General features: G+C 39.3%; 1 protein-coding gene across 2 annotated transcripts; it reads left to right on the top strand.

Annotated features, from left to right (window-relative positions):
• Positions 1-724: 724 nt before the first annotated feature.
• On the top strand, positions 725-22,440 carry stxbp1b (syntaxin binding protein 1b). Of its 2 annotated transcripts, XM_018668907.2 has the most exons (20): positions 725-860; positions 5,761-5,810; positions 5,936-6,017; positions 7,107-7,183; positions 7,494-7,572; positions 8,452-8,555; positions 10,379-10,527; positions 12,090-12,174; positions 12,690-12,820; positions 13,195-13,302; positions 13,505-13,565; positions 14,757-14,822; positions 15,639-15,719; positions 16,255-16,393; positions 16,643-16,752; positions 18,085-18,186; positions 19,050-19,135; positions 19,301-19,455; positions 20,237-20,360; positions 21,453-22,440. In XM_018668907.2, exons 1-19 carry the CDS (start codon positions 824-826, stop codon positions 20,344-20,346), a joined length of 1,812 nt encoding a protein of 603 aa, XP_018524423.1. In that variant the 5' UTR covers positions 725-823; the 3' UTR covers positions 20,347-20,360; positions 21,453-22,440. The 2 variants fall into 2 exon arrangements, with proteins under 2 accessions (XP_018524423.1, XP_018524424.1); XM_018668908.1 differs by lacking the exon at positions 20,237-20,360.
• The last annotated feature ends 890 nt before the right edge of the window (positions 22,441-23,330 follow it).

Genomic DNA, 23,330 nt, shown 5'->3' with positions numbered 1-23,330 from the left:
CTGACATCAGACATTTCAGTTGCAAGCAGACTGCTAACCTGTATCTCCACTGCTCACTGTGGTTTTGTCTGGTGTTGACAAACAGATGACGTTGTCTTTTTCTGGTGTTCATTCATGTCTTCAGTTGTTCTGTGCACAAATGCTCAATTTTACAGCTCTACTAAAGTACACAGTTCAGTCAGGTGCTCTTGTAGAACACATGTTACCTATTGGTTTGCCAGAAATTTTGGACGACCAGAATAACTGTTGGGAGCTGCAGATTTGGTGGCACAGTGATAACCACAGTTTATCACATGATCAATTATGGTAGCTCTAATCTCATTTTAGACTACAGCTCTGGGTGTTCATCCTCTGTGGTGCATGTAGTCAGGTTTTTTGTTTTTTGTTTGTTTGTGTGTGTGTTTTTAGATGCTAATGTAAGTTTGACAGTTTGTACAATAGTATATAAGCATGTGCAAAATGGACTGTGGCTGAATTTGAGTGGAAAACTGTTCATGAATTTTGAAAGATGTGGTGATTGAATGACTTTTGTCTCAAAGCAATGAAAAGTGATTCACAGTTAATACAAATTGATTTTTATGTTGTGCTGTTGACTGTGTAGTGAGACTTGTGTTAGTATGAGGAAAGTGTGTCGGCAATTTGAATATATACTTTTTACTTATTTTACCCCATGGCAGTGCACTACTTACGCAACAGTGGGCTTTTATTTTGGATGTTAATTTTAATTGGAACGGAAATGCTTGGCTCATTCTTATGAGCTTGGCAGAACTGTAGCATCACTTAGTTTTCTGTGGAGAGCTGGACGCGCAGCAGAGGGCTCATTATGGCACCACTTGGATTAAAAGCCATTGTTGGAGAGAGTAAGAACTGTTTATTTCATTTATAACATTATTTTTACTTTTGTCACACGAGCATATTGTCATAGTCTGTCATCCACAGCCGAGTTGGGTATTGTTATTCCAAAGAAATGTATTGTATAGGCATTAAGGGCTCTCTCCATTATCACATTTTTTTAATGGGATACGAGCGCACTTGTTGCCTTATGTACATTTAATGTAAGACAAAGAAGCTTCTAGTGACACTTTTTTCTAATTCTTGGAAATTCGATGCCCACAAGAAGCACAGACGCAGCCGAGCCGCGTGGGTCGCGTAAACAGACTCTTCTTGAGATTTCACTGTCAGTCAGATGAATTATTCATCTACCATTTTGTTTTATCTTATTCTGTTGTTATTCTGTCTGATGGAATTGTCTGTTTATTGGCGTTTGTCTGGAGTGTAAGAGCATGGAGTCCTGCTTTGCTGTAAATCCTGCCTCGCTAATCTTTGCCTGTGCAGATTAAGTTCTGTGACATCATTCTCAGAGCAGGAGGAGAGGTGCAGGAGGACAGACCTCACGACAGCCTCAGCAACAACTAAACAAATGTTTGCTTCTACTGTTGGTTCAATATCCACATCCACAGTAGTCCATCATTAAACGTCATGTAGTCATTATTATAACTTAGATACTGCACGCGACAAGACTGCTGGGCAAAAAAGGCCTATGTAGCATTTATGAACCCTATAATAACATCTGTTAAACAAGTTTATTACACACTCAGATAATGAGTGACATTATAGTCAAACACAGTATAATACTATTAAATATGTCTTCGGTTTTACTAATGGTTAGTGATTATTAATACATGGTTAGTGATTTTTAACACAAACACCGTTTACATCCGTTCTAAGATGTCAATAAGAACATATTTTGGATGTCTAGGTTGTGAAAAATTCAATTCGCTGGTGTCCCTCTTATTTAGAAATAACACTGTAATTAATATTGATAATCCGTTAATAAATGCTGTTAATTTGTTAAGTGTTTCATTTTGGTCCAGATCTTCTGCAGCCTTAGAGGATAAATACTAAAGCAACAAATTGTTCAAAGTAATTTGAACAATTTGGCAGCTCAAAAGGTCTCATTAATGACTTGTTACTGTAAAGTGAAAGTAAATGCTTTAGGAGGCATTAACAAAGCCACAATTACAGCTGTTTCAGCAGTGAACTTTGCAGTGTATGGCTGTACTCTACTGTCCAGATCTAGATTTAACTTATTTCAGGAGTTAATAAGTGGTCATCAATGTTTCTGGTTTCAGTATTTGAGAGCTGAAATTTCACTGCTTGATGCAAGCTGCTGAATGAATTGATAGTGATAGCAATTATGTGAAACTTCAAAATCTCAGTGATCTCTCAGGGAAAGGAAAAATGTTCTTGCCAAGTACATACTATACTTTTTGGATCATTACAAGCCATGTTGATTTTTGCAGGACCTGTTAGCCATCAGCAGATCTCTCAGAGACAGACATATTTAATGTTTACCCTGTAGGTACAGGGACTTGGACTGTGTTCTGTCATACCAAGAGTTTATTTTATTTTAACAAGTGGGAACTTTTTAAGGTACATATGTGTGCAAACTCAGTCAAAACTAAATTCAGACATTACTATAAATATGGTAATAAACTGTTACTAACAACTACATATCACCTCGATAGCAGGATGCAAAGGTTTGCCAGGGATTTTCTTAAGGTCATAGGGTTCATAGGTGTGTAACTGCCGGTCCATGGCTGGGTTAACTTCCTAGGGGCCCTGAGGCAAAATTGAGCTGTGTGCCTCTAATGACCCTTGCATGTGGTAGTTTAGTTTAATACAAGTATATTAAAGAATATGCATTAGTTTGACACAGGGTCATTCTAAAGCTTGGTTTATACTTCTGTGTAGGATTGACATACTAGAGCCTCTGCCATCAAGTTTCTTCATGTATTTAATACATTTTGAAAAACAGTTACTTCTACTGAAATTACTACAATGCAGTAAGAAAAAAGATGCCAGAGGAGATGGTATGTATGACCACTCAACTGATTGAAGCAGACGGGAGGGTGAGTTTTCTGTGCTCATCACTGGGAGACATGTGTTAGCTGACCGAGTGGACCAGTAATAGTTGTTGTGGTCTGTGTCACCATGATGTGCAGTTACATTTCTAGGGAGGTGCAAGTCAGACTACGCTGTAGTTATGATGTTGATTCAGCAGAGATGTATAAATCAAGTTTAAATAATGCAGGATTCACCTTAAGAGCACCCTGAGCACCTTCAGTCCCAGGGAAGCTGCTGTCTGTTTAAAAAACAATACAAAACTTATAAAACAAATTGGGATTCTGGGAATCTACTGAATTGTTGTGATATATTATTTCAAAACATTGAGACATAAAATAGTCAGAATTTTGGCATAGTATATATATATATATATATATATATATATGTATATATATATACATATATATATATGCAGTGAAAAGAGTGTTCTGTCTATTCAGGAGACAGTTCTTACATACAGTAGTAGTGCTTGTGGCAGGGTTGTAGAGATTACAGTCGGACATTATTATAATTAATGTCTCAGTGTTTTCCTACAGTATATTGCTGAGTTGGCATAGTGTTTTAGTGTTTGCCAGGGAAGAGAAGCTGCTGCTACATAGTTGCAGTGGTTACTGTGATAAAATACTATATTCTAAACCTGGATTAGACATCTATCTATCCATCCATCTATCTGCCGCAGCAGCAACCTGTTGTTGTTTATCCTGCTTGTGAGAACTGCTTGTGTCTCATTCTTTCACAACACCTCCACTTAATCCTGTTAACTAATTGGATAAACAGGACCATTCACTATTTTACACATCATTTGCCATCGTTACAAGCTTTCCTCAGACAGCAGGGTCTGGCAGACCAGAGACTGTTGAAATATCTGGTCCATCTTTATGGAAATGATTTGTCATAAATTATATAAACTTCTCCCTAAATATGACAAACAAATCAGCTGCACAGTTGACTCAGGTTTATCACATGACCTTGACATGACACATGACATGTGGACTTATTTTGGAAGATGACTATTTGTGTGTGTGTGTGTGTGTGTGTGTGTGTGTGTGTGTGTGTGTGTGTGTGTGTGTGTGTGTGTGTGTGTGCATGTGAGACAAGTGATGCTGCTTCCCTGTGACGTCACATCCGCTGACACAGAAATGGCCCAGAAATAGTGGAGTGGTGGATGGAGTAAGAGGATTGGGAGCAGATTAGAGGCAGTGATTGCAGTGGGCCCTTCATGTTCAGTTTGACAGACTGGACAGACGCTTAACCCCCCCCAGTAAAGAAAATTGGGACACTGCTCATCAAGTGACAGGATGTTGTGAAACCCCGGCTTCTGTCTCTGACATTACTTTGATTCATAGATCAGGAGCTTACTCATCTCCCCATGGTTTTCTCTCTTTAATGAGTTCAAACCTATTATTGACTATATCACATTATATTTCTATTATTTTGCTGCTGTGAGCTGCGAACTGCTCTACAGTTTCCTCATGAGGGTATCATGTTATTCATCTATCCCTCTGTTTTCCTCCTGTCCAGTTACACTGCCACTGTGTCAGCATTATTTTTCTTCCTTGTCAGAACAGATTTGCATAATCAGGGCATCATGAGATTGTGCATGTGTGTTCAGTATGTTGAATTGCAGTTCTGCTGTCAGCTCAGCACTCAAGTGCTTCAACCTGTTTTCAGTTTTTTTTTTCCTTGAGCTCTTCCAGTTTTGTGTGAGATGATATTTGGATATGCTTGATCAGCATATGGATAATTCTGAAATATATATATTAGCAATATTGACATTGAGTCATACATGCTTCAAATTCACTTGCCATATTATATTAAGCAGGTTGTATAATAATGAATAATTATCAACAAACATACAGGAGAGGGTTAGGGCCAGCTTCCCTGCCATCAGCAACAGAGCCACTGCCATCTGTCCATCTATGACTTTACAGAGGCTTATAACACTTGTAGGAGCTTTTCTTGTGAAACAGGTGGAGAGGAGAGAAATGTGACCATAAATGACAACAAAACATGATAAACTCTCACACAGAGCTGAAATCAAATTAGGTAAATAACATTAATACATCATCACACCATGAAAATATTTAGTTAACCTATTTTTGATTTTCCTTGGGGAGGCAGGGTGTTACGTTGGGAGGAGCTGACTGCCCTCCCAAGACAATGGCAGAGGAAACACTGATATAGTTGACAGTAGTTGACACCATTTTGTCACCTGATGGCCACCACAGACTCTCCCATACACATGGAAAGAGAGGGGACAACTATTCAGTTGGTTGCAATCTGCAATCTCACCACTAGATGCCACTAAATCCTAAACACTGGTCCTTTAATCCAGCAGTGTTAAAGTCAACATTACACACTAGATTTATTTGCAAAAAATGTTGTTAAATGCTGTTTACCCAAACAGGTGGCAGCTGTTTTGTTATGCTGTTTTCACTCGTGGGTCACATGCTTTGTAATGCTTTGAGGTGCGAGTACATTTCAACAGTTGTCATGACTGCAGCAACAAAACAAGATTAGAACTGGAGCCGAAAAGAAATGGATTAGGTTTAATATAGTCTATTAGGTTTATCCTGCCTTCATTCTTTCAATCTTCCATTTCTGAAGGGTATTTACTGGCAGAATTTTTAATTAATCAGATTTAAACAATGAATGTAAATATCCAAATTAGCTTTAGTCAAAATAGCTCACTACTCAAGCCTAATATCAAATTATCATTGTCATATTGTCATTATGATGTCCATGGTAAATCAACAGTGATCTTGGATTTAACACCACTCTTGTAACTAACTTTTCATGTGAACGTTTTCAGGTTGTCCGTTGATGTTTTAAAACTGTAATTTTCTTTTACAGAAATAATGAACAATGTCATCAAGAAGGCAAGAGAAAAGGGAAAGTGGAAGGTAATGGTCCTGTTACTCTGATCAACTTTGGTATCATTCCCATTTAATTGTGGAATTTAACATAAATAAAATCATCCAAAATAAAATGTTTCTAAAAACCTCTGCTGTGTTCGACTGTGTTATAGGTGCTGGTGGTGGATAAGTTGAGTATGAGGATGGTTTCTTCCTGCTGTAAGATGACAGACATCATGTCAGAGGGAATCACCAGTAAGTACAACCACCCAGGTCACCTTAGGTCACTTCAGCTCTAGCTTTGAAGTAAGTTTAACCAAACATAGTACAGTTAAACTTAATACAGTTAAGATAAAATGATCTATTAACACTCACTGTCATGTGGATGATTCATTTCTAAAATGTTTTCAAGTGAAATTTCTTTACAAAATGTCACTGTTGTTTAAATCACAAAAATAAAACATTTTCTAAATATACTAAATGCCAATGCCACACACATACACACACACACACACACACACACACACACACACACAAACACGTTTTGAAGAACATACCCACACCATTTTAGTTGTAGACAGTTATTCCATTGACCTACAGTGCTCCATAAGACAGGAGAAAGTGAAGTGAAAACAGTGTGTATTTGCTGTGGCTAAACATGTGAAAATAGGGCAATCAGGTGGAAAGAAGTAAAAACTACAGTTTTGAGGACAGGACTCCAGAATGAAAGCCTTTTGAAGTAGAATGCAAAATTATTTTGTCCCTCAAGACCCTGTATGTAACTATTTTTATTACACACTGTATTATGGACATATTATAGGAGATTTTACATTTTAGAAAAAAATGCACACCTTTGGCAAAATTCATGGCATATGCATTAACATGTACATTGCTAGACAACATCTAGGTAAACAGGAATGTTGAGGTTTAGGCAAGTTGAACTTAAATGCAGACACACACCAAGGCAGAAAGGTTTAGTGGTGATAATTTAATAACAGAAAGGCCAGGCTTACAATAGAACAGAATAGAATTGAAATGAATAAATAATGGTTATGATGCAAACTTTTTCAGAGAATTCAACAAAGAAATATTTCAAAATGTGATGTGACATTTGACAGAGGGAACGACTGTAGACCTACAGCATACGGTAGTGTTTTGAGAAATGAATACCTGCTGTGAGTCGAGCACAGCTCTGTTCCTTTTTGCAGAGATTCTGCAACATTAATCGCTGACTAATCTGAGGGCTCTAAGGGTCCTACAAACAACAAACTCAGAAAACATTGTTGTAGTTGAATCTAGCTGGGTGATGAACACTGATTAGAACTGTTTTCCTGTGCTCCTCAGTTGTAGAAGACATTAGCAAGCGGCGTGAGCCTCTACCCAGCATGGAGGCCATCTACCTGATCACACCCTCAGATGAGGTAAATGATGCGGCATCTCTTCAGGCTTTTTATAATAAAATAAAAATAAAATTGGCTTTCTTCATTCAGCAGCATTTTTTAAATTTTGTCCAACAGCTGAGGAATATCATCACTCATCTAAATACTTAAAAATATAATTCCATTGGTTGTTACAGTTAGTTAGTGTGGTGGAGGCAGTAAAGATTGCAATTAATGTTCTTTTAAATGTCCTGTTTTTTATTTTATATTTCTTTCCACTGACTTTGTGAACCGAATGATGAATTGTCTTTTCACATCAGTTCTTAAGGCAAAACATTGTTTCCTGTCTTAGTCTGTTGAGGGTCTGATTGATGACTTCAGAGACCCGCAGGCTCCCAGGTACCGTGCAGCTCACGTCTTCTTCACTGACAGTGAGTAAATCCATTTCACACCAACAGAATATAAATGGAACACTAACAGACTCAAAGTTCATTTAGAAATTCCTTGAACATTTATGCTTTCTCTTTTGAAATACATAAATCCAGTTTCCCATTAGGTGGCACTTTTGTTTAAACCATACCTAAAATTTGGACCCATTTGAAATAGATCCATGGAAAACCTGCGTCCAAAATGTTTAAATTGATTTTTTCAAAAATTGAGACCAAATTTGAAAGGGACCCAAGGATAGAGAGACCTGATCTGAATAAACCTGGAGATAGACCCTGTCAAAAATGTGGTGGACATGACCACAATAGACCCAACACTCAACACTTGCACCAACACTTGGTGCAGCTTGAAGCTCTAACAAGCAGCCCTGAGAGCAGCAAATCATCCAGCAAAAATGTTGAATCTTCTTTAAGGCTATATAACATCACTGTGATGGCCAGTGAAATACATAGTCGCACACTGCTAGTAGATTCCTTTGAGACATGGATGGCATATTTACTGTATTAGCGTGTTTACAGTTTCTTGGTTGATGATTGGTTGGGGTCAGAGTTGTAATGTTGCCAGTCTCCTGACTAAGAAACATCAAGAATCTCTGGCACTGTGATTTCATAACCTGAATGATGACTGTCACGAACGACAAACAAATCAAGCTGAGGTAACTGTCAGAACCGTCAGTTCAGTGTTATGTTTTTTTCTCAGACAAAGTTCCTCCAGGGCCACAGAGGCCATTATAAAAGTGTTTCACAGATTGTATAGTATTCCTTGTGACTATTATGCTGATGTTAATGTATAATATTGGTTCTTCTACCAGTATTAGGTGCAAGAGTGACTTTTAAACCATGTTATTCTGTGATTCTCTGCAGCGATCCCAGACTCCTTGTTTGGACTGTTGACAAAATCCCGCGCCTCCAAAGCCATGAAGGCCTTGACTGAGATCCATGTCGCCTTTCTCCCCTATGAGTCACAGGTAAGACACTGTGTAGACTGGGATTAGACTGTGGCAGCCGCTCGTAACTGTCTACCTCAGATATATATAGATATAATGAGGTTTGCAAGGATTTCAGTCAACAGGTTGTAAAACCTGCAGACCTGTGTCATTGGTCAGAACACACACACATTCATTGGTAGCAATACTGTGAAACACATTGTCTGTGGTGCAGGGGGCTGGCTCCACTGCCTCCTATTCTACTCTTGGAGAATGAATTGTTACTATGAGGTCTTAAAGAAATTATGAGCTTGGTGATGAGGATTTTGACTTCAATTCTAGATTATACAGTCAGCTAATAGATCTAGATCTAGCTCCTGTCAGCATTCACTCTGCAGCATTTTTAATCAACTGGAGGCTTTTCACAGAGTTGAAATGATTATAATCATATCATGATTATAGTATAATTACCAGTGTAATTCCATAGTCTAGTCTAGAAGTAACAACTATGTAGACTCATTTTTTTTACATCCTTGTGATACAGGTGATACAGTTTTCATTTTCTTAATATTGCACAGGTGGAAGAAGGTTGACGTAGAAACTTGTTCTATCTGTGAGGCAAAGGACCTGCCCTTGTCAAAAATGGTTCCTTACAGTAGAACTGGAGGCTAAGGTAATGCCATCCAAAGCAACTATGTGATCAGATAATGTGTTTCTCAGGTGTTTAGGGCTGACTACAGTAACTTAAGTTTTGTCTGAATTCAGAAGTAAAAAATGACAGACATCCAGATCTTAATGCCTTTAAGACATTCCTAAAATGTAATGACCTAATTAGTTTCATCTGGCTTCAGAGATAAATATAAGTGGGTGTCATTTGCATAGCAATGAACGTGCTATATGATATATATATATATGATGTCTCTGATTGAAAAACTTCAAACTTTTCCTATGCAAATAATAACAATTGATCTGCAATAGCTTTTGTTTCACCTTTATTTAGACAGGACAGTGGAGATGAGACAGGAAACAGGGAGAGAGAGCAGGGGAATGACACACAGTAAAGGTCCGGCCGAACTGGGAGTCGATCCGGGGACCAGCTGCTTAGGGTCTTTGCAAGGAAAGGATAAATTAAAATGTAATGATGGCTGCCCGTGTTGTTAAAAAATACCTTCTCCTAAGCTAAATGGAAATGTATTGATCTCCCCTCCCCAGCTGGTCCTGTGATATTGACACAGTTCCTCAACACAGGGAGGACCGGTGCTAAAGAATAACCAGACTGACAGTGTTGGATCAGCTTTAGTCGTCAATCCTCTGCTTTTGTCCTGTAATTTTAATCCTGAGAGGGAGGAACACATCATGCCAGCCCCACATCCCTGCCCTCTTCTCATCCCTTTACCTCATTGGCTGATCAGTGCTCATACTCTATAGGCAATGGGAGCTGCAGATAAGATGTGTGACAGGATAAAGCACAGGGGTTGTTATGTTATATTGGAGTCAGTAACAGATGGGTGCATGTTTGTGTGTGTTTCTAAGAGAGTGTGTGTGCAAAAGGGTTTAATTAGTGTCAGCTCTGGACAGAAGCTTCTGGTGGCTAATATATCTTTATGTAATATTTAACCATTTTAAAGCCCAAATGATTATTATTTCTGTTCTGCCATAGATTAAGCTTTTTAAATCAGCAGTTAGATCATCATAGAACACTATAATTCCATCAATGCTGAATATAATTAAAGCTTTTAATGCACACCCATGTCAAAAACCGTCCATCCTTGCTTTGAATCAGCTGAGGTCAAGCACTCCCTGTAGATGACCATTAATCAAATGAAATGTTCAAATTGTCTCTCTGTCATGTTCTATGTGACCAGGTCTTCTCCCTGGATAAGGTGGATGCCTTTCAGGACTTCTACAGCCCCTTCAAGACCGATGTGAAGAATAATATGCTGGAGCGTTGTGCTGAGCAGATTGCCACCCTCTGTGCCACACTCAAAGAGTATCCTGGAGTCCGATACAGAGGGTGAGACAGGCAACCTGTTTCAGTTGCTTTTTTCAATGCTAAATTTGATATCTTTGTCAATAATTAATTAATGTAAATACCTAACTTCACCCATACGTTTCTACAGCATTAATACCACCAGTGTAAATCTAGAGTCATTTCATACCCACCACTTGAGCTTCTTTACTGTTGTGATCCACTAATTAACTGCATTTACTTATTAATTCAATTTTATTCTATTTCTATTTTATTCCTATAGTGCTATATCACAACAACAGTCATCTCAAAGCACTTTTCATATAGAGCATGTCTAGACCGTACTCTTTAAAATAGGTATTTACAGAGAGAGACCCAACAAATCCCACCATGAGCAGCACTAGGTGACAGTGGCAAGGAAAAACTTCCTTTTAGGAACCAGAACCAGACTCAGGGTGGGCGGCCATCTGCCTCGACCAGTTGGGTTAAGAAAGAGAGAGAGTGGGGAAGGGGGAGAGAGGGGGGTAGAGAATAGTGATAGAAGAACATAGCAGAGCATCTGTGTCATCACAGATCAGAATCTACAGCTCCAGAGGCAGAAATACCTGCAGAAAGAGACAGAAGAGGAGAGAGAGACGGGAGAGCACAATACTACAGGAAAGGGAAGATATAGAGTTAGTAACATTATGGGATATGTATCCATACTGTGGAGAGAGAGAGAGAGAGAGAGAGAATCTCAGTGCATCCCGGCAGTCTAGGCCTATAGCAGCATAACTAAGGGATGGTTCAAACCTGAGCCAACTCTAACTATAAGCTTTATCAAAGAGGAAAGTTTTAAGCCGACTCTTAAAGGTACAGAGGGTGTCTGCCTCCTGGACCCAAACTGGGAGAAGGTTCCACAGTAGAACCAACATTTGTTAAAGTTTTTTAATCAATGTTAAGTCGCTGTCAAAGCGTAATCCATGTCCTTTTTGTATGGACCCTTTGCCTTTATTAGAAACTACCTAATTTCTTCATACTGGTCATGGCTATTATTTGAAAACAAGCCTTTGACAATTTACAGTAATTAGACCACCACAATGTTGAACAATACTTCACATAGTACCAGCAAACACTGCTCCTCACAGTAACTGGGCGATCCTCTTGTTGACAGCTTTTTTTTAATCTATAGCAGCATCATAAAATAGATTTGAACCATGAGTCCACAAAGAACCAAGATTCCACAAGCATCAAGCTCAGATGGTTGTCTAACAAGTTGTATACTGTAGTACTATAGATAAACTTTTGAATAAGCATTACACTCTAAAATTGCAGTATAACACATTTATCAGAACTACACTGAGTTCTGCATTCAGATTTTTCATTTTTTATTCTAATTTGACAAATTATGGGATATATCAGTCATCACAGTTCCACAAAGAACCACTGAAGGGCCTTGTCTCTAACACAAACTAGAACAGGATGAGATAAGGTTTTTTTTATACCACTGGATATTTCTCACACTACTTATACAGACATTCTTAAGGAAATTATGTTCAACAGACATATGATCAGCATTTCCTCATTAAAGCTGTTTTGCATGATGCTGTATGTATGTGTTGGTTCAGGGAGTACAAAGACTGTGCAGTTCTGGCCCAGATGCTTCAGGAGAAGCTGGACGGCTACAAGGCTGATGACCCCACCATGGGAGAGGTAGGGAAAAGACTTAATTACCAATGTTGAGATCCAGATGCATAACTGAAAATTCACTGTTTCAGTGTCTTTCAGATTTAAAGAGCAGAGAATATATTGCCTGACACTTGCATAATGTCATATATGACCAACAGTAACATAAAGCTCATATGCAGCAACTCAGATTAGTGGATTGTTGTTATGTTTTGACTTGACAGCTGAGGGGATGATATGCTCCTCTATTGGAAATGATCATCAAATGAAAACTGAGACCCTTTTCATTACTCTTAATAACTGAAATTTCTGAGATGCGATGTTTTTAATCAACCACTGTAATAGTTGTAGCTGTTATATCTCTTAAAGAAGGGGAGGAATGGATAACTGAAGTCTGCGGTTTGCAAAATAATTAACTTCTGTGGGACCAGATCCTGTGTAATTTATCAATATTCAACGGTGAGCTGCATGTAAAGAATACAAAATAGCTGCCAGTCCTCCACAGTGTGTGCAGTGTTGTGTGTCTGTTCTGATGCTTCTAGGGTCCAGACAAGTCTCGTACTCAGCTGCTCATTCTGGATCGTGGCTTTGATCCTGTATCACCTATCTTGCATGAGCTCACGCTGCAGGCCATGGCCTACGACCTGCTGGGCATCAACAACGATGTCTACAGGTAAAAGACAATACTGAAGGACAGCTGCAAGGAGTCACTGAGCTCTGGGTGTACATTTCATTTCAGTACTTGTTGTTTTCTTTTACTGCGACAATCAATATATGTTAGACATTACAGTGGTGGCAGGGCAGCTCTTTCAGTTAAATACAACCCAAATGTCTCAGCCAATATAGTAACACTATGCCCTGTCTTAGTACAAGGAAGAAGCAGAAAGGTTAATGCACAACATAAAGATGACCAAACTCCTCAGTGTTGATTTGCACTGGAAAAGCATTTTCAGTCCCACTGACTAAATTTATTTTAACAAAAAAAGACTCTCTCTCTCTCTTAGATCCATTCATACAGACTGTAACTTCTGTCTCCGTCTCTGTCAGCTTTGAGACCAGTGGGATGGGAGAGACCAGAATGAAGGAGGTTTTGCTGGATGAAGATGATGACCTGTGGCTGACTCTGAGACACAAACACATTGCTGAGGTGTCAACGTGAGTAGCTTTGACTCTCTCCTCACACATGTACACTCATGGCACGGATAAACAGGAACAACGTCCGCTACCACGAACCTTCTGTAAAGCTTTGTCACGAAGCTGCCACAGAACATATTTCCTTTCAAGAATCAGCATACAGAAAGCCTTAGTTTTCATTCACTAACGCATTCTCTCATTTTTCTGTCTCTCTCATGTACAGGGCTGTGACTCGTTCTCTGAAAGAATTCTCTGCCAGCAAAAAGATGAACACTGGAGAAAAGGTAGAGGACACACTGTTACTCTGCTCTGGTTTCAGGATCCATTACTGCGTTTCTGCTCCCAACTGTCCTTCACACCCGTCACACAAAGATGAAAGGAGAGACAAAGAATCATGCACAAGACCTGCACTTTTAATCATTGTAGTAATTACATTATTATGGGTGAAGACTCCTAGTCAGAAATGTACTTAATTAAAAGTAATGCATCCCCAAACCATGGTACTGTCTCCACCATGCTTGACAGTAGGTACTGTACATGCTGGAGTTAATGCTTCGCCTGGCCTTCTGTGTACCCTCACATTATCAGGAGGAGGATAAAGCTGGACTCATCTGACCACAGAATCTTCTTCCAGTTCCTGGCTGTCCAGTTCTTTTGTGCTTGGGCCCAATGACGCCGGGCTAACCTCTGTCTCTCATTGATCAGGGGCTTCTTGACAGCCTTGTAGGACCTTAAGCCATGATCTAAAAGTGGGCCACATACAGTGCAGGTGGAACACTGGACACCAGTTTGGTTTGACCACTGCTGCTGAAGCTCCTGTGATGTCATTTGGTGGTTTTCCCTGCACATGTGGATCAGAATGTGGTCATTTCTTGCTGAAGAAACCCTTGGACGCCCAGATCTTGGTTTGTCTTCCAAGCTGTTGGTTCGTCTGTATTTCTGCAGAGTGTATCCAACTGCTGAAGGACTGCATCTGCACTTCCTGGCTATCTGGCAGCAGCTGTACCCTTCCTGGCTGAGAATCTGTATCTTCAGGCCTGTTTCCTGCGTTAGGTTCCTCGTTTTAGCCAGTTTTGTCTCTGAAGAACTTTCAAATGTGCTGGCTTTATATAGACACGAAGCACGGCAACAAAAATAGTCTTTTAATAAAAAGCGAGACCTTCATTCGTGGATCACTGACCCAATACTCAATATGTCTTATGTATTTTTATGGAGCCAATTAATTCTAAGTTTTTAATGGCTTTTTTAGGATTTGTTTTGGCTGTGACTGTACTAAAAGAAATTGCACTTGAAGACCTAAGAGTGATTCTAATATTTCACAAATGCATGGTGTGTCCGAAAACGTTTTTCCACCACTGTATGGTACTGTAATAAATGTATTATTTACACCACCACCACTCATATATACTACATGAAAAATAGTAATTTATCACTTTTACCACTGATGACGTATATCACTCACCTGTGTCTTTCAGACCACCATGAAGGAACTGTCTCAGATGCTGAAGAAGATGCCTCAGTATCAGAAAGAACTCAGTAAGGTAGGAGGTGAAGAGTCACTGTACATTTATAGTTACATCATGTTATGTTACAGTATCTGACACAGTTTGCTACATGTTTTCATCCAAAGCACCCTGTGGTACTACAATTAAACAGGTCAACTTTGTAGTTAGTGTGTCACTCACTATATTCAGCTATGTTCAGATTACATAATATAAGCCCAACAATAGCATGACCCAACCCCCAATGAACCATATATGGGTGTCAGATGTGACAATGAATCATTTTATTTTGTACAGTGTATAATAGTGGATGCCACATCTGGGACGCAGACCAGTAGGAACACAGAGCAGTCTTCCATGCACAAACATGGCAAAATGAAAAATGATGTTGTTGGCGAACATGCTACATGCTTCAGACACAAGACAGCTTGTATTATACAGAGTGTTTCAGATTCCATTCTGTGTTTGCATTCTTGATCCTGGAAGTTGGTCCCTGGGTCCCCCTTTGGGTAGTGACTGCAACGCTGAGATTGTGGATACAAGTGGCCAAAATTAGTGTTCTCCTCAGTGTGGCCATTCTTACCCTTAGAAATACGGTAAGGAGCCATCCAGAGGGGGCTCAGTGTAGAGCCGCTGCTCCTTCACATTGAAAGGAGTTAGTTAACATTAGCACACAAGTTCAGAAAACACTTTTTATGTACTGTACATGGAAGCTGTCAACTTTTTTAGTTTATTGTAGATTTCCTGAAACATATAAGTGAAGCCTGGAAAAACATGCTTCTTTTAAGATTGTTTGCTGCTTATTATTTCCTCTGTGTCAAATTCACTTACATTGTCTCTGCTCTCTGATCTCAGTATTCAACCCATCTCCACCTGGCAGAGGACTGTATGAACCGTTACCAGGGCACTGTGGACAAACTCTGTCGTGTAGAACAGGTAGATCACAGACACCCCTATTATTCAGTTAGATCTGTCTGTAGACTGTGGAACAATAGTGAGGGTAAATCAGCTGACAGTTAAATTTGTCATTCCAATAAAGCAACCGGTGGCAGCATGTATGTATGACTGGTGTGGGAAATGTGCATATTTGTTTTCATTCCAGAAGATTAGATCAGTCTGATGTCTGTGCATTATGTATGTAGCTGAAGTCAGGACATTGTTAGCCTGGTACAGAGGTTTTCAACCCCCCCTGAGTGGCACAGAAGCTGTGAAAGTAAGGGCAATAAATAAGGATAAGGAATTGCTGGTAGCTAGTTTGGCATATTTGTCATAGTGCCAGTTTGACAAAATGTGAACAACAGGCTGAAAATGGGGTTCAATTCATTGCCAACAGCATAATTTACAGCATAACTCAGTGAATCTACTAGATTTCTACACAGAAACTCATAATCATATGTGTTGTTGAACTTGTGGGAACTTATGTGGCAGTTATGTTGAGATTTGGCCTCTTCTGTCTGCCATTGTTTTAAAGGATCTGGCAATGGGCACAGATGCAGAGGGAGAAAAGATCAAGGATCCCATGAGGCTCATTGTACCTATTCTACTGGATGCTAATGTCAGTGTGTCTGACAAGATCCGCATCATTCTGCTCTACATCTTCCTTAAGAACGGTCAGATATCCACTATCCTGTTCTTGTTGTTTTGGTATTTTAATGTAATATTTGAATCTTAAAATATGTATGTAGTAAGTAGTTTAGTAGTTTTGTAGTAGTTTGTTTTTTTCACTGCTAATCCACTCTCAAATTTCCTTCTGATGGCATGCATTACACCTTAGAAATGTGCATGCTCTCATGCATGTGTGTGTTGCATGTATGGCCTGAAAATCTGCATGTGTTTGTGTGTCTGTATGTGTGTGTCAGGGGTGACTGAGGAGAACCTGTGTAAGCTCCTTCAGCATGCCAACATCCCACCAGAGGACAGTGACATCATTTCCAACATGGCCCACATGGGCGTTCCCATTATCTCTGAGGTGAGCTGTCCTGGCCCACAACCTCAGTGTCTCATTATAAACTTTAACTGAAGGCAGGTTGTCTGCATTTCCCTAAAACATCTAAAGGTGTCATGAAACACCTTTCTTCCTTTCTGAGGTGCAGTTCTGTATAATAACATGTGACACATGGATTATTGTCAGTTTGCTGATTATACACATTATACACATAATGTAGATTTTCAGAATCACTTGTCCTCATTCTCAACAAAAATCAAAAGACCAAAACCAATAATGTGTTAATAGTTAAGAGGCTCAATAATTTTCTAAAACAGCTGGACACTGTAGTTTTAGCAAGCATCACTCAAACAGGAGGAAATAGTGCATTTGCTGAGAATAATTCTCAGCTGTACTTCCAGCAGCAGGACAGAGTATGTGGGATTGAATCCAATAAACCACAGTGTGACACAGAGGGTGTCAGCCCCAAGCCCCAAGCATGTCAATATATAACTGTCATTCAGAGCCTTAGTGTCTAATGAAATATATTTAAATAACTTTCAGTTATTGCCATGCATTGACTCCCTTGGGAATGTCACTTAAACCACCAAGCACTAATGCTAAATATGGAAAACTTCAAATTTGACCAGTGTTGGTATATGTAATGTAGAGTGTAAAAATATTGTCTTTCTGCATAAGAAACATGATTTTATGAGAGGCTAAGATACTCTAATTGGTTAAAAAAAATGTTAAAAGGGTGAATATAGAACAGGGTTTGCACCACATTGTATGCATTATATTGAGTTTACTGAACACAAGTGGACCTCATGTCCCTTCTACCAATTTTATGGTGTTCTTTTTCATATAGCACCCATACAGTGTATAAAAATGAAAGACTTTACTCAGCTTTGTTTGTCTGTGTTGTTTTATTTTTGAAATGCATCCTGAACCCACATGAGCTGATCTGCTGTATGGACATGTTAGCTAATAGAGGGCAGGCCAAACTGTGGACTGCTCACTTAAGTAAACACACTGCAGTGTGAAAAGGAAAAACTGCTGTGGGCTCTGCAGTGGCTAACTATAGTGGACTCACATGGATTTTCTGTGGACATGCCCAGCTACAGAGAAAACCCTATAAGGGATTTTGTGATGGACATAATAAACCCCCATTAGATCTCTGGCAGTATTTTTATTTTTTCAAAAGATGGTCATTGTGCTTACCTCAACCTAGAGGCATAATAGCCACTTTTTATAGGAAAAAGATATATTTTAAGGCTGAATAACTGATATGTGGTGAAGAGTCTAAAAATGACTCAGTGAGTTGATCTACTAATGTGAGTAGTGAAAGAATGTGATATTATTGTCATTTCATCACAGGGCACCGCCAAGAAAGCCAAGAAGCCGGATCGTAAAGAACGGATCAGTGAGCAGACCTACCAGCTCTCCAGGTGGACTCCTCTTGTCAAGGATCTTATTGAGGTGCTTCTAATTTGCTAATAATGTTTAATAATGTTATATCTGGTGCACGGTGGTGCAGTGGTTAGCACTGTTGCCTCACAGCAAGAGGGATCCGGGTTTGAGCCCAGGTTCACCTGGGGCTTTTCTGTAGGGAGTTTGCATGTTCTCCCCGTGCTTTCCTCCCACCGTCCAAAGACATGCCTGTTAGGTTAACTGGTGACTCTAAATTGTCTGTAAGTGTGAATGTGAATGGTTGTTTGTCTATATATGTTGGCCCTGCAATGGACTGGCAATCTGTACCCGCCTCTCGCCCAATGTCAGCTGGGAGAAGCCCAGCCCCCTGCAGGGCAGGTGGGGGTGGTAGGGTTTGAGATGTTTTTGAACATTACTTTTTGTGAACCAATACAATGACTGTAAAAAATGAAAAGCATCAGGAGAGAAAGAGTTCATCTCATGTGCTGGGGCCGCTGAGCCGCTGTGGCTCAGGAGGTAGAGCGGGTTGCCCACTAATCGGAAGGTCAGTGGTTCGATCCCGCGGCTTCTCCAGTCCATGTAGAAGTATCCTTGGGCAAGATACTGAACCCCATGTAGCATCAGTGAATGGGTGAATGTGTATCCTGTAGTGTGGAGTGCTTTAAATGGTCGATGTGACGAGAAAAGCCCTACATAAGTACAAGTCCATTTGTAATCTCTGCTATACCCTGTTATTTTGTCTGGTACAATGACCAACACTGTACAGGAATATAGAGAATTATTATTATTCCCCACCTCACCTTGAAAAGTTAATCCTGTCCTAGGGTTTAGATAGTAATTTGGGCAAGAACTGTTACGTAGGTGAGTCTGTTTCTGGTGCAAACTGTAGTAACTTATATGTATTCCCACAGGATGCTATTGAGGACAAACTTGACCCCAAGCAGTACCCGTACATTTCCCAACGACAAGCATCTGCCAAAGCCAGTGCTCCATCAAGGTCTGTAGTCTTTATATGTATGGTGCTTACAATTCAAGTGACATCATTTCAATAAATGGCTTCAATAACTAAATAATACATTTAAGTAGAGCCATTATTATTGTTTTGAATTGTAAAGTCTTCAACTGTTTCCCAGTAAATGCTTATCTATTATCCATCATCCAGTGCTCGCTATGGTAACTGGCACAAGAACAGGGGCCCCACAGAGATGAAGACGGGGCCCAGGATCATCATCTTTATTATTGGAGGGATGACATATAGCGAGATGCGCTGCGTGTATGAGGTTACCCAGGCCAATGGCAAGTGGGAAGCCCTGATTGGTGAGTCAACTGGACAGAAACAGAACTGACCAGAGTATTCAAAATTCTGCTTTACCAATTTTATACATGTGGATTGTTTTACACATCACAAGGTTTGCTACTCCGCCTGTAAGAACAGATGTATAATGACCTCTGTGGTGCTGGAGTATCATCAAGTCTGAGAAGATAACCCTGATGACGTCTTGGTGATGTCATCAGGGTTATTTTTTTGGGCTTGGTAAAATGTGCATTACAAATCAGGGGTTTGGAGTTTGAAAGACATTGGCACTGTCCTGGCAGGAAGGATTGCATAAGATGTTATCCAGTTCCATGTAGGAAGTACAGGATCCAGTTTTTTGCAGTTTGACCCATATTAGTGGTCAAAAGTCAAGGTATCTCAGTCTTTGATGCTTAATTTTCAGTATTGAATATTTCATATAGAGTTGAAAATAGAATGTTTGATCCAGTATGACTTTGTAATATTTAGAATCTTGCTGATGTGAGTTTGGAAATCTTGTGTACAGCTGATTCAGCAGGCTTGACTTCTATGTAATAGCATTAATCACATTCTCTGTGAGAGCTGATACGCTGTTGTGACTTTCAGGAAATCGATGCAGTGTCAGGTACAGAAAAGAAGAGAACACAAGTGAATCTGCAAAATCATCTACAGTTCAGATTTCATCAGGCATTTAGTCAAAGATATTTGTCTGACTTTGGTATTTAGTCATACTGACCTCTCAGAACAATCTTATTTGGCAGCATTTTGCAACTTTTTGAGCTTTCAGGCTTTTCTCCCCTATAGGTTCCACCCACATTCTCACCCCCCCTAAGTACCTACAGGAACTACAGCACCCAGACTTCTTGGACCCCAATGCCCCACCAGAGGGCACAGAGGAGCCACCTGCAGAATGAAAAGACATTTGGAAGTAAATACACAGGTCATGATGTGATTAGTGAATCCCTGAGTTCTGACATGTCAACCCACCTGTCCACTGTCTTACCTTTGAACCACTCTGATCCCTGCAGTATTTTTTCTCAGTGATTTTTACTGACACCCAAATACTGCCTTATTGTTTGTGAAGTAACTGACTCTGATCCTCGTGCTTCATAATGTATATCTTGAAGGAATACATCAGTGTTTTTGTCTTGTTGGTAAACTTACCTGTTAAAGAATATAGTCACTGAAATCATCCATGTATTCGATGTAGATCACTGGCTCCGCTGTTTCCTGCTAACACTGCATATGTATAATGCATTAAGATGCAACTTGTAGCACATAAACTAAAGGTAAATAATCTTGGTAATGTATTTGTGGCAGTTATGAGTATGAGATTCATAGAAGTTATGCAAAATGTGTTTAATGCGTAAGATTAACATTTTTTAAAATTCAGTCTACCTATGAGGCTTTATTAAGCTCAGGACAGATAATTTTCCTCAGATCACAGTTCAATACAATGGTAATCTATAACTCAAAAGTCATCTTTTCCTCTTCATGTATCTTCCTGTTTGACCTTTGGTGTTGTGTTGTACCTTACCCCCCTTTTAATCCCTCCACAGCCATCCCTGTGATTTGCATCTCTGCACTGCCACTGTTCTTTGTCTCCTTTTTTGTGTCTATAGCAGGCAGTTCTCTTTTCCAAGACACTTCTTTGTCACTTTTCTTCGAATGTGCAGCCACATCCTCATAGACAGAAATTAACAGTTTAACTTAGCCTCTGAGCCATGCATTGATTATACATAAGACACCTCATTTAAACAGTTTAACACCTTATTTGATTTTTGTCCAAGATTTTTAAGACCTGATGTAGATTTGAGTACTGTAATGAACTGGGATTACCCTATACATTTTAGAATGCAAAAACACATTCAATGATTGGGGATATTAGATTGATCTAACCTCACCAACAAAACACTGTCGGGAGTAAGGTATATAGATTATTATCATGGACTTATAATACTTCCCTTTAGTCATTGTAATTGTACTGAAAGATGATCATACATCCTCTTGTGTCTTTCAGGATCAACTGAGATCTTCACTCCTTCTCGCCTTCTAAAAGCCCTTAAAGAATTAGAGGAAGAAAAGCAGACCAGTTAAGAAGCTCCTGTAGTGCTCCCTCCTCAGCCCTCATACAGCAGTAACACCAAACAATGACCCCCCCTCACACTGTGACACATCAGACATAACTCATGATATTGTACATGATTCTGTTTCTGTTAACTCATAAACCAAACTGTGTTTTAAATGAAGTGTTCCGATGTTGATCAAAGTTTATTGGAAGAGACTGAATTTGTGTTGAATGTTGTTCATTGTATATTGTGGGATGATTATTTCTTGAAAATGTGATGTATGTGAATTAGTTTAGATGACTGGATGAGATTCAGGGATTATGGGCTATAAATGAAAACTGGAGAGTCCAGAGGGTAGAGTGTACTTGGACAATGTTGCACTGCTTCACAGTTATAATGTAACAATGTGGTCTTTTTTACTGGAGACTCATGGATTTGACACATTATCTGAATATTCACCTCCACTGTAATCCTTCCCATACCAATATGTAACTTTCTTCTCTTATTTTACTGGATGCCAGTTTTTATGTAGCGCTTTCCATATAGTAACAACCATGCAATACTGTACAAATAATCTAATTTATCTATCTGGTCTGACCTTGGAAATGCCAATGCACTCTGACGGTACATTTAGCTGTAGATTAAGCATTTAAAAGATACATATACAGTGTAGTTGGGTAGTGTCCTGTACATTGTCTCAATACTCAGCAGTGTTTCTGGCATTGTATTTTTGTCCTGTAGAGATTCAGTTTCCTTTTGCTTGCCTGTGTTTGACCACAATGTTGTCATTAGTTATTGCTGTATAGTGATATTCTGTAACTAGTAATCCACTGTGTATGAGGAGAGAGATCAGTATTATCACTAGTCTGTGTTTTTATGTCCACATCCATGAACAATACTTGCTGCAGGATGTGTGTTAAGCTAATAAAATGGCTTCCATCAGACTGTTTATAACTGCTCTCTTCCTTCTGTGGTTGAAATAAATAAATAAAATACAGTATACTGCACACATACGTATAGTAGTGGAAAAATTACATATTATTATATAAAACCCAAAATCATAACTTGAGATCAGAAGTTGAGAGCGCCTGTCAAGATTTCTAACGCAAGAACCATAGCCCAAAATCACAAATTAGCAAAGCATCAAAAGTAAAATTATTCATTGTACAGAATAGATGTTAGTGTTTTAATCTACACAGATCCTAGATAATCCACCGCCTCAGACGGCCCGGTATCTGTAACTGCAGAAAAGATCCATCCATCCTAACTAATCAGAGGATCATCGTAGCACTCGAGATAGTCTACTTCTCAGTTCTACTAGTTGTGCTCACGTTTCTGTCACTTGTGTCTTTTATGAACAGAAATTATGCCAAGTGGTAGGAAACGAGGAAACATGCTTTTAGAGAAATGAGATGCTCTCTCCTCTGAGCCGTCCTGTGTTTCTGATGACAGGGACTCAGCTGGATCACAGCTGGATGTTTGACAAATAAACATATACATACAAAACATATCAAAAACTTGCACTCTGTATTGTGCTCAGAACAGTCAAGCCACAGTGTATTAATGGACGTCACTACTCAGACACTCAATGCACATGAAACCTCTAAGTCTAAATGTATTGATATTCAGTTTGCAAATTCACTGTTCATCCAGATTATAGATAGAATGCCGTATAATCTTTATGTGATTTATTACCCAAATGTTTTAGGGAATGTGGAAATTAAGTGAATATATCTCACATTGAACTGTAGCACATTTGAAAATAGACAAGTAAAACTTATTGGGTAGGCCCTTGGTGCTTCCTCAGACAAAGGGATCATACAGCGACA

This window comes from Lates calcarifer, linkage group LG13, assembly GCF_001640805.2.
Source record: "Lates calcarifer isolate ASB-BC8 linkage group LG13, TLL_Latcal_v3, whole genome shotgun sequence".
NCBI lineage: Eukaryota > Metazoa > Chordata > Actinopteri > Centropomidae > Lates > Lates calcarifer.
The sequence above is the reverse complement of the archived record's forward strand: the minus strand, read 5'-3'. Positions and strand labels throughout refer to the sequence as shown.

Bases quoted from the DNA above. Each gene is read 5' to 3' on its own strand.
- stxbp1b (XM_018668907.2), top strand. From the start codon at position 824: ATGGCACCACTTGGATTAAAAGCCATTGTTGGAGAGA. The intron at 5,811-5,935 runs GTAATGGTCCTG...ACTGTGTTATAG, and splicing joins GAGAAAAGGGAAAGTGGAAG to GTGCTGGTGGTGGATAAGTT. The intron at 8,556-10,378 runs GTAAGACACTGT...CTATGTGACCAG, and splicing joins TTCTCCCCTATGAGTCACAG to GTCTTCTCCCTGGATAAGGT.